The 12,062-nt window shown below is 39.4% G+C and overlaps 2 protein-coding genes across 3 annotated transcripts; one reads left to right on the forward strand and one right to left on the reverse strand.

The window, feature by feature from the left end:
• Positions 1 to 284: 284 nt before the first annotated feature.
• Positions 285 to 7,845, reverse strand: LOC101858689 (UPF0690 protein C1orf52 homolog). 2 transcript variants are annotated; one of them, XM_035973731.1, is made up of 3 exons: positions 7,216 to 7,845; positions 5,886 to 6,003; positions 285 to 460 (listed from the first exon to the last, which is right to left on the reverse strand). In XM_035973731.1, the coding sequence occupies exons 1-3, from the start codon at positions 7,745 to 7,747 to the stop codon at positions 457 to 459; spliced, it is 654 nt and encodes a 217-aa protein (XP_035829624.1). In that variant the 5' UTR covers positions 7,748 to 7,845; the 3' UTR covers positions 285 to 456. The 2 variants fall into 2 exon arrangements, with proteins under 2 accessions (XP_035829624.1, XP_005113425.1); XM_005113368.3 differs by lacking the exon at positions 5,886 to 6,003.
• Positions 7,846 to 7,867: 22 nt separating this feature from the next.
• Positions 7,868 to 11,835, forward strand: LOC106014059 (pre-mRNA-splicing factor ATP-dependent RNA helicase DHX16; the record flags this gene model as incomplete). Its single annotated transcript, XM_013091087.2, is given in 2 exon segments — positions 7,868 to 8,004; positions 11,584 to 11,835. A coding segment is annotated over 1 exon segment (201 nt), but the record flags the coding sequence as incomplete, so codon positions are not given.
• Positions 11,836 to 12,062: the final 227 nt, after the last annotated feature.

The raw sequence follows: 12,062 nt of genomic DNA on the forward strand, positions 1-12,062 counted from the left end.
AAGAGTTATTCGATGGCATTGCTGTTTACAAATTAGATGGCTTTCTTGATCAACAATCGACGTTGTCGATTTACTTCGGATTTACTCAACCAAAGTTTGCCTTTAGCAAACTGAGAAATTGATGGACAAATTACATCTCAGATAGATCTCTACATTCTTTCTTGTTGGGGCCTTATGGTAAAACGACACTTAATCATGGCATAATACTGTTGTACCAGGTGCACGTATATATATATATATATGGAAAACAGCAAATTATGGAAAAAAATTACAACTCAATGGGATTCTATAAAAATCGAAATGTTCTACTTTTTATTTCATGACAATGAAAGGTGAGATGATGTCGCCCCAAACATTCCCCTGTATAATATATTGCACTTTCCCATTGTTCATCACTGAGATTCAGGTTCCTCCACTCTGTATGCTTTCTTCGATGTCATTTGATCCTGCAAGTCATCACCTGAGAATACAACAAAAGCATTCTGTTGGGGACCTGGGTGTAGGAAGTGACTGGGAATACAAAATGCAGCATGACGTGGAGTTTTAAAGTATATTCAGGCAATAATTGGCAATTAAAGGAATTCATCTAGTCAGAATCACATTGTTTTGTGTGTGACTGCAAAGTACATGTACCAAACTTTTACACCACTGACGTGGGAATTCCACGAAGTGCAGAGACAATATTTGTTTTAGTGAAGAGCGTTACAAAGCGATTTGTGCTGCAGAAAATGCCAATACATCAGAAATTCAGTCGTTCCGTTTGTTTCATAGATGCCTAGAGCAATGTAAATTAGAATTTAAAAGAATAAATTCTTAAGATTGTTCAAATATATTCTCTTCATACGCTCATAACTATGATGACAAAAAATGTTATCATAGTTATGCACAGAATAAATTTTTACTCTTATTTCATACATGTATAACCCGACCCCTGAGACGCTCGCGGCCGCGCAGTGAAGCACCAGCAATGGCCTTACTACACCAAGGAGTTTAGAACTACATGTACTGTAAACTCCTTGCCTTACACCCGCTCTGGGTGAAGCCTCGATCAGGAGGACTTCGGTGCTTGCACGCGCGACTGGTGGCGTCCCACACACCATACATAAGTGCAATGCCTCCCTCAAGTAACCACATGTCCTTGTCATAGAGATAGGCCTAGAGAGGAAGAAAACTCTCGGCTCTGAATACATGTTATATCCCCAACTCGAAAAAGACACTTTCAAAAAACAGATCGTACAGCAGAATCATATTATCATAATTATTCTGTCGGGCAGTCGGGGCTAGATTTATAGAAGAACTCCACTGAAACAAAGACCGTGATGTTTCAATAGCCCTATCTCGCGTTCGCGCGAGACTTCGGGGCTTCCCTGTGCTGGAGCGTGACGGCCCGTGATACGAGCGTAAAGTAAGCAAACGTTTCAGCGCTCTTGAGTTGAACGCGTGCAATTTGTCAGCGGGCAGGGAGAGAGAGAGAGAGAGAGAGAGAGAGAGAGAGAGAGAGAGATAGATAGATAGATAGATAGATAGATAGATAGATAGATAGATAGAGAGAGAGAGCGAGAGAGAGAGCGAGAGAGAGAGAATGGGGGGGGGGAAAAGGGGGGGGGAGAAGGGGGAGGGGAGAAAGGGAAAGAGAGGGAGAGAAACTGAATTGGGGGGGTGGGGAGAGAAAGAAGGAGAACGAGAGAAAGAGAGAGAGAGAGAGGGGGGGGGGGTTATTATAATAAGAATTATTGTTTCCTGTCATTTCCTATCTGCGTAAGTTTTCAGGTTGACCCGGTGCTATACAGTCATTATTGTAAACATATAATATAACCATAGTCCCATCTTCCAAATCCCACCTTCTGTTCCCCATCTCTCACCTCTTCCCATGTAGGCCATATCCCAAATTTAATTTTGTAAGCACGCTTTGTTTTTTTTTTTCATCTCATGGGGTGGAACGCCTGAAGCAGGCCAAAATATTAAATAATTTTTATACATCACTGTCGCCAATGTCCAAATCATATGTGCTGTTCAAGCACAACTTTTCAGCAGCTTGATTTAATAATACTGTTTTTGGTTTTTTTTAGAATCAAGGTTTGGTCTCCATGAGATTTTTTAAATGTAATCTCTTTGGAAGCGAGTTTATTTTTACTTTCCCTAACTTACAATTCATCCAGCATGACTACAGGGATATATAATATTATTATGATGTCCATTTGGTCAGAGAATTGCAGTTAGAATCAAACTTTCATGTAAGCAGTGGCGGTGGGTGAACCTAGATTTGGGTGGGGCTTAGGTTTCTTCCACTTCTTTACCACTAAAAAGCAAGCAATAAGAACAACACAGTGATGATTTTTCTATACTCACGGCGAGCCACGGCATTTTGAGAACCATTCAAACGAGAAGAGTCACCTTTGTCTGCCATCTCTTTGTTCAACGTTAAATTCTTCTGGATGGTGGGGACGAAGCCGTTTCACCTCCAAATTTCTCTAATTAGTTTTTATTTTATGAAAAAGTTGCCTCAAAAGTAGTTTGATGTAATTAATAACTGTTAAATCTCAGCGGCACAAACACACAGCACTCCAAACACACACCGTCTATGAGGTGGATTGGGTCGTGTTGTTGCAGAAAATAGAACGCGCCTAACAAAGGGGGAAAGTGTGTCGTCAACTTTCACCCCATTGTCAGGGCTGGGAGAGCGTGAGCCCTCTGTGCAGTGTTATTTTTTTCAAGTCTTCTACCTTTTAACAAGAGGGGTTTCATTAAGGAGAGACCGTGGGAACGGGCTGGTTGATTGCTGAGCCCTAAAGACATTTGATTGGCTGTTAGGTTACTATAGTTGTAAGCGGAGACAACAGTGATTGGATAAACGAGCAAGCCGCCAAGTTGATCACTCTGTGTTCATTGCGGTGGATCAGAACAGTTTCAACTGCTTATTTCGTTATTTTCATTTGCCTTGGGATAGACGTGGGGGTGAGGATGGGGGCTCAAGCCCGTGAGCCCTTCACTACCCACCGCCACTGCATGTAAGAAAGTAACAATCTGACAAGACTAATACATGTATGTCGAAAATGCTCCCCCTCGAGAGAAGTACATGTAATGTGACTCTCTTTACACAGCTCCAGTCGTCGTACTTCAGGGACCCAGATGATGGGGAAACAACTAGTTGTTGTTTGATATACATTGTAATTAATTAAGAAGAGACAAGGACATTTGAATCTGCAAGACACTGTTACAAAAGATCGCATCATCAAGTCGAAAAGAAATTGTAAAGCAAGACTGCATTGTGTCACCACAATACATTCACTTCTTTATAAGCTGGACAACGAAATTTACTCTTATACTTATAGCACGTAATGTCATTATTTGTCTGGTAATTCTGTAATTACATGTATTACCAACACACCATCCAGCACAACGTGCCTACATCAAAAAAAAATTCGACGGCAACAAAGCTAGAGGGCGACCGAGAAAGACCTGGATAGATGGAGTCAGGGAAACATTTACCACCCATGGCATCCCCCTAACCCAAGCTCTCCGGCTGGCGACAGAGAGACGTCTCTTTCTTCCCGCGACACCCAAAAGGGTATAAGCGGCGGATAAAAGTAAAAGTAATAGTAAATTCTGTAATTACTAAGATGTCCACCAGGGACAACGAGCTAGACTAACTACGACACCAGTTCGATCGGTGAACATATTGCTGCTTAAAATAAGAGGACCTGGCCATTCTGGAGTACCAGAGAATGAGACTGCAGACCAGTTATCAAAGACTGGAGCAAGCCTGCCCCAGACAGACACAGCCGCCTCTTTACAGACCTGCTGAGGGATCATCCAAGCCAAAAGAAGAGACGAGTGGCTAAACCGATGGGCCAACACAGAAACAGGAAGATCTCTCTTCGGGTACATGGACAAACCCAACCCCAAAGTCCTGCGAATCTGTTATGTAGAGCCGATCAGACTTTGATCTTCAGAGCCCGAACAGGACACGCACATAAACAAAATTAACCCTATGTGGGAACCCCATTGCAGACATTGTGACTACCACCAGGAGACCGTTGAACATCTTCACTGCCCAAATCTGGCAGGTCTTCGCCGCAGGCTCCTACACACACCTACAGACTTACAAAGTCTGCTCTACTCTGGCGTTGACCAGATGACAAGGACGTGTGGTTACTTAAGGGAGGCATTGCGCTGCCAAGGGCGAAATGCTCGCAGCTAAAGGGATTTGAAAACAACAACATCTAAAGTAGAGTATAACATGGATAGCTCAAACTCGTCGGGACCGGCCTCGGTAGTTCGAGAGATACGCGAACAGTGTTATGGCATCGGCTATGTCAGAGAATCAAGAGAAGCAATAAGATTGCTACTTTAGTCCCAAAACAATGATGAACACCGCTTTCGAGTTCGATCAGTTTTATGAGCCTACTGTTAGTACTGTTACCAAGACAGTTTAATTGCGCGGGTCAGTGTGTTAATCTACACCAATCGAATGGTGCCTTTTCAAAATTTTCAAAACATAAAAACAATTTGACAGGATAAGCATATATTATCAGGGTTGGTGATTTTTTTGATTTTTTAAATTTAAAAAAAATCGATTTTTAAAATTTAAATCAAGATTTTTTTGATTTAAATCGGATTTTTTATATTTTTTTTATTAAAAAAAAAATGTCGACACAGTTTGGGATTTTTGGTTGCTAAAAGTATGTTCTTTTAATGCTAAATGCATTGTCTTTATTTTAACTAATGATTAATTTAAGCAACCGCGAAAGAAAGCCTTAATCTGCTATATATATATATATATATATATATATATATATATAATATATATATCAATATCAGTGAATTATGGCTAGACAAAAAATGAAGAAAATGTCAGTCTAAAAGGAAGGGGGGGGGGGGGGTAATTATGCATACATAAACTTGTATTTTATTACAGTGTGTGTGTGTGTGTGTGTGTGTGTGTGTGTGTGTGTGTGTGTGTGTGTGTGTGTGTGTGTGTGTGTGTGCGCGCGCTTGTGTTTGTCTAAAAAGAAGAAGAAAATGTTAATTTCAATAATGAAAAAAAAAAGTAAATTGAATACTGTATTATTTTACAGTAACAGGGGGGAAAGCAGACTTTTAAGCATGATTATATTAGTCTACTAAACCTTATAACTGTTTTATAAAACCAAGGAAAGGAATTCTGAATGTTTAAAGATGTAGAAACAGAATACATTTTTTTAAAGTGATTTAAATCACTGAGTTTTATTTTTAAAATCAAGTTGATTTAAATTTTAAAAAATCAACTGATTTAAATCGACCTGATCTAAATCAACCCAACCCTGATTTCAATTATGAAAAAAAAGTCAATTGAATACTGTATTATTTTACAGTGACAGGGGGGAAAGCAGACTTCTAAGCATGATTATATTAGTCTACTAAACCTTATATCTGTTTAATAAAACCAAGGAAAGAAATTATGAATGTTCAAATATGTAAAAACAGAATACATTTTTTAAAAAGTGATTTAAATCACTGATTTTTATTTTAAAAATCAAGTTGATTAAAATTTTTTTTAAAATCAACTGATTTAAATCAACCCAGCTCTCATTTCAATTATGGAAAAAAAAGTAAATTGAATACTGTATTTATTTTACAGTGAAAGGAGGGAACGCAGACTTTTAAACATGATTATATTAATCTACTTAACCTTATAATCTGTTTTATGAAACCAAGGAAAGGAATTCTGAATGTTAAAATATGTAAAAACTGAATAAAAATAAATGTTTTAAAAAGTGATTTAAATCACTGATTTTTATTTTAAAAAATCAAGTTGATTTAAATCAACCCAACCCTGTATATTATAATATCGTAACAACAGTAATCAACAATGCGATGAAAAAAACAAAACAATGCAGCCCTACCCTGCCTCTCCCACCAAGTGCGCAGTCACTTGCGAAGAGCTCCCCACAAGCCTAGCTAAGCAAAGGGTCAAGGCACACATATGTCGCGCAGCGTTAAAGATAGCACAGCTAGCTGCTTCTGTGGAGGGGGGAAGGTGGTATTTTACCGACCTTGCCCTTTTCCGTAAAAAAAATAAATTATTAACATTATTATTTCATTTCAAGTGCACCTCAAAGGACATTGGCTTTAGACCTCTACGGCGGCGTAATTAGTTTGACTATTCCGTGTTTGCACAGTTCCGCGGATGCCTGAGTTCGAATCATGTGTTCCACCTAACTGTACTGTAACTTGGTGATGTCCACAACTTTCGTCTCCAAATTCTGCCCCCACCCCATCACCTCCTTTGCCCCCTCCTCTGGGCTCCTGACTCTTTCCGCAGCCTTTATATACTGCTACTCCTTGGCTCCTTCTTACTGCTGTGTTTTAGCCACACCCTTGATCTTCTGGTAGGAAAAATCTACACCTAGTCTTCTCGGACAAGGGCGAAAAATCTCGGAGGTCTCATACGCAAGTTGTGCATGTTAAAGATCCCTTGGTGGTCTAAAATCGATAAGAGTAGGCTTCGGACGCCACCCGAGCAAAATTCAAAATTTCCTACCAACTGAAAATGTTTAATGTGTCCCGCACGCTCACATGACCTTATGCAGTTGCGAGCACCGTAAAACATTTACAACAACAAAAAATCCAGGCGTTCCTTGGTTGTCCTCTTGCCTTGTCCCTAACATTCTTTTGTTTCTTTTGAACTGTCCGTTTCTTTTTCTTTTTGGTTTCTGGAGCAGTAAAACTAATCCACCACCGGCTTGCTAGGCCTGTAACAGCTTCACCAGAGCCCCACCGGACATGATTTCAGGGTGAACCGAGATGGTCTCATGGCTACCGTAAAAACCCACACCATATATGCGCATCTTCCAAGCCGAACAATCACAATCCCCTACTTCGTCCGTTCCCACCTCCCACGACGATGGACGAGGGGTTGGAAGTGATTACTACTAGGCTATATTCAGAAGCATACACACAAATTCATGGAGTGAAGCAGTGACTTGGCATGGGCTGATGACTGGGCCTACATTGAAAGGTTTTAAAAAATGTTATAACCAGTTCTAGGCATTCTGAAGTGTGAGGGTGAAAGTAATCGCCTGGCGCAGAATAACCAGCCACATCCTTGCATTTTCTTGGTAATTTGTTAGATCTAGATCTAGATCTAGACATAAGATCTATATCTATATCAGTCATCAGCAGGCACACTCACACTGTGCTGGACCCCTTAAAAAAAAGAAAGGAAATGCTTACCTATCGTTTTCCGTTTTCGCCCTTCAGAATCAACTACTTTGATCCCTGGATCAGTAACTGGTTCATAGCTGTTGGGAGGGGGGACAGCACTGCTCTTGAACTCAGTAACTGGTTGGTCTTCGTCTTCTCCTGGCAGCTGTTTGTGGACTGAATCCCAATTCACATCTTTCTGTTCATCCAGTCTGAGAAACTCTGGTTTACTGCTGCGTTTCAAGCACTCATGAGCTGAAGGTAGTCTGGTGGATTTGGGGGAAGTCGTACTGTCTGCTGTTAAACTGTTTTCTTTAGATTGTTCTTCACTCTGACCCTGAGAGCTGGAGCTAGTTTTATCATTGGACCTTGCCCAATTGGTACCTGAAGAAGTAACTTCTACTTTCGGTTCTGCCTTTGTTGATTCCCTTCTTGGAACTGGCGTTGGTTCCTCGGCTTCGGCTTCATCGTTAGAATCATCACTTCCACTACTTATGTCCTCTTCGTCGAGGTCTTTGAAATACCGAGACAATGGATCTCGCTTACCTGTTGTCTTTGACATATTATATGGCAAAATAGATAGGTTTTTACTCTGAATGAGTTAGGGCTACAAAATTATTAAACTTTACAATAATGAATAGATGCTAGTTGAAACGGAAGTTCCACTGGAAAATACAACGAACGGTAACTCTGATAGACTTGCAGGTCGTGAACACCATAACAAGCGTCGAACGTCGTAGGCTAGACAGAAATTTGAACCAAGACCAAGGGTGTCTCGCATCTTCACAGTTTAGACCGTTTGGTTTTTAAAAAATTCAGGTACTGGTTTGCCCAATATAGAATCTAAATAGAAGTAGTGTTAAATATTCTGATGTTTTTCTCAATTGATGTTGGCCTCCCCATCATCATGGCTATGAATGAATGATGGCTCATACTCATGGCACACCACACACTACACTACACTAGATCTACACTCTACACGACACGGACTCACTTTGTCACTGTCACAGTATTTGATTGTGTAAAGTTTGTACTTTGTTTAAGTAGACTCTATATCTAGAGATCTAGATTTAAATCTACTTCTTTGGTGTAACTTTTACAAGTGCTAAAATATGATGATGGCTACCTCTGTGGGCAGTGGAGAGAGAGAAAGAGAGAGAGAGAGACGAGTAGCACGAAAACTTCCAGGCAAAACTATGCAATAGATCTAGATAGATCAAATTCAATTTCTTAAGCTAGAGGTTTTTAAATGTCTGAATATTCAGGTACTTCAGTTGTGGTTGGGGCAATGTTCCCGGACTACACTTCATTTGAAAATACCTTCAAAAGGTACTGCGAGAATACAAGACTGCCGGACCTAGGCAGTAACCTATTTTGCATTTAGTCACCCAGCAAAAACTAAAATCCTTCATGTAAAAAAACCAACCCTCCATGCCTCTCCTCCCACCCGTTTACACCTTACGTTGAAGTTTGTACACAAATTAACCTTTATTTTTGGTGTCGGAAACACTTTCGCATTGGGTGTAACTGAAAATTATAAGGAGCTTGATTTTCAAAGCTGAGAAGGTAATAGATCTATCTTTCCTCTTTATTGTCCTCAAATTTGAACGTTCTATTTCAAGTATGTGTTTAGAATTCATCATAAATGTACCACTACCTCCCTGTCCAAAGCGGTTTCGCATGGAGACCGGCCATTTTCCCCTCACTACCTCGGCAAATGTATGTGACCTACAAATCCCTGCATGATTATTCCAAGCCCGTTCATTGGTCACTTTGAAATAGGGCAATGGTGGGCGCGCACATCCAGTTGTTTTTTTCCCTGTTTCCCTGTAACATCGTAATGACACGGTAATGGGGGTGTTGCGAGATTTATAAGCTCGGGGTGTTTGAGTCTTAACGGGGGAAAAAAGGTTTTTAATTGTACGGCAAATGAGAACTGGTGGAAAGTCGCCCAAGGTCTGCGCCAGCAGACAACCCAGATTCTTCCTGTCGAGCCTGCAAGGAGGAGGACAAGACTATACTATGGACTATGTGTTCCTGAGATGTCCAGCCAACTGTCGTTCCAGAACTCGTCTGCTGGGACACTTCAGTAACCCACTTTCAGCACTTTTCAAGGACCCCCGAGCGACTGTTGAGTTTCTGCGTGCTGGTGGCATCGCTGACCATTTATGATGCCACAGTGCCAGAAGAATGAGAGAAAATTGCACGGCATGTTAGATTGAATTGAATTATTTTTTATGGTTGGCATGGTCTAAAGTCATCAAAGAAAGCTTTAAGTTGCCATTATTTAGTCACGCTGCCAACTTACGATGCTAAACATGTTTAGTAAATCTGACTGCAGAAATTGCATGATTTCTCCACCCAAAAACACATTGGTTAGCCAAGTTTCTTTCTAACACTAATTAATTACTGTACTGAGATGTCGTAGATTTTCTTACAGCTTTTGCTGTTATGTGGTCCACTGTTTTGGAGTATTTTCTTATATGTGGTTCTTCCATATTTTGCCGATCTTTACGACCCCATCACTTTTTTATTTATAAACCGATTCTTTAATTTCAAAAAGCATAATTCTTAAAATTTAAAACTCTTTCTTTGGTACCAAAAAAATGGGCTAAAGAAAAAAAATAATTTTCCATTGGCATTGCTACATAGCCTCTTCTCGTAAGTCAAGTTAATAAGTTATTAAAAGCAGTGACGCCCATGCCCATTTGAATACCCTTTTAGATGCTGTTGTTGTTACAAAAATCTATTGTTTGAAAGAAAAAAATATAGGTCAATGTCCAAATGTTTTGCTCTCGGATTTTTTCTGAATACGCTCCGCTGCTAACTGGTGTGCATTGAATGTAGGACCGGGATGATAGGGGTACATGAATGGAATGAGCTAAAAATTGGTAATACTTTACCTTTGGAGGCAAAAAAATTGAAAATGCAAGAATTAAAATTGTACTATCAGTTAAAAAAATAAATTATCATGGCTTAATGGTATCATGTCCATACATATATATTGTTATGAATTTATACAATTACAAAGCTCTATGATTACAAAGAAAAGAAAATCAGGAAATTTGGAGAAGAAAAAAGGTTCTGAATCTTGTTGTTTCTTTGAGTATAGTCAAATCTAAATGAGTATAACATTATGAATTAACTCTTGATCAGTTCTATGTCATCATTTGAGTCTGGAGGATATGTTCACACTCCCTTCCATTCAGTGAAAATTTGCATAAAATACAGAATTTAAGCCAGATTATTTGTGACAGCACATTGAAGAAAAAACCTCCGTTACATATTATTCCATGAGTACATTGTTTTACTTGGTATTCAGGTTGATTGAAATCACTGTCAGATTAGCTGCTCATGACCTCACAACGAGCTAGCAGCACGACTTTACCACTTTCAGTGGTATTTTCGGATATCTCCTTTCTGGCTTTCAGGCCATGTGAAAAACAAGGAATTACGATGACATTATCTTTTAAAATATGATTGTATTGTGTGGAAACTCACCAAACAGCTTGGAAAGTTCAACCTATCTGCAGTGGTGTAAAAAGTATATTCTGTGGAGTGATTAAATAATGCTCTTTTCAAAAACAACATCCACAAAGTAACCACCTTGTAACTTCTTCATTTTTTGCTTTATTTGCAAATGGAAGCCTGCAGTGAAGATTAATATCTCTAAATCTCTCTTTTCATTGGCTGCCAAATTTGGGGGCGTTTGGGTAGTATTATATATTAGATGTTTTGTAGCCCCTCCAAATAACTAGAGTCAGAGTCGGAAAATTACGGTGCCATTCGGTAGGTTTTGGTCTCTTTACTGACTAGTCCTCTTTCTTCAATAGAAAACTCAACTGTCTTTGAAGATGCGGGAGTAATTTTGTCTTCTGTGAATGCCCCAATTTCTCCAGCCAGCACATATTAATGTGCAATACATGGGTCCGACACACAGAAAACAGTGCAATAGATTAGTAGCATGTTCCTGGGGTTACCCTGGGGAGGGACGAGTCTACAGCATTTTTGTACCCGGGGCTTGGGGCTTGTCTACTTTTAGTTGTTTTTTTTTGGTTTTTTTGTTTGTGTATGTAAATTGCTGTTAAATGCAATGCAGTACTACTGGAATGGAGGAAAAACTACTAGGCTAGTACTTATGTCAAAGGAGGAGGGGGAGAAATTACAAGCTGTCCATCATGTTTTGAATCCTGATAACCATCCTATATCATTGAAGATGACTTTTAATACTGATGCTGCATAAGTCTGGGTCAATGATAAACTCCCTGATGTGAACTACGTATCTGCATATTTAACACCATACTGCTTGTTTGTTTTTTTTTTTGAAGTTGATTCTTTGTAATCTTGGTTATGCCAACACCCTCTCATAATTTTGCTCTTTTTTTTCACTATTCTCAGGACCAGAAAAAAAAAAAGGTTGGATGTTGCAGAGAAACATGACATAAAACCATGGCTAAAAATACAGAAGTGTGGGTCAATGATAAACTCCATGATATATTGGGCATCTCAGATACCTACATAGCCCAATATTTTGTTGGCCTTGCTAAGAAGTCGGACACATCTGCAGAGTTGGTGGAGAGGCTGAAAGACACTGGAACAGTTGAAGTAGATGACAGTCTCATCGCCTTTGCTAGGGAGTTATTTGACAAGGTAAGTCGACAAATGAATATGTTTAAAACTTTTAGGGTTTTTTTTTTGCTTCTGCAGAGGACCTAGTAAGTTATAGAATCAAGTCTTTTTTTTAATGCTTTGACCTATAGGCAGTAAGGATCTTAAGTTTTTATATACAACAATATTTGTAAACTTCTGATTAAATTATCATATATTATTATCAATCTGCTCATGGTTAATACGAAGTGTCTTGTTTCATTTTCTTT

Source organism: Aplysia californica, unplaced genomic scaffold, assembly GCF_000002075.1.
Source record: "Aplysia californica isolate F4 #8 unplaced genomic scaffold, AplCal3.0 scaffold02078, whole genome shotgun sequence".
Taxonomy (NCBI): domain Eukaryota; kingdom Metazoa; phylum Mollusca; class Gastropoda; order Aplysiida; family Aplysiidae; genus Aplysia; species Aplysia californica.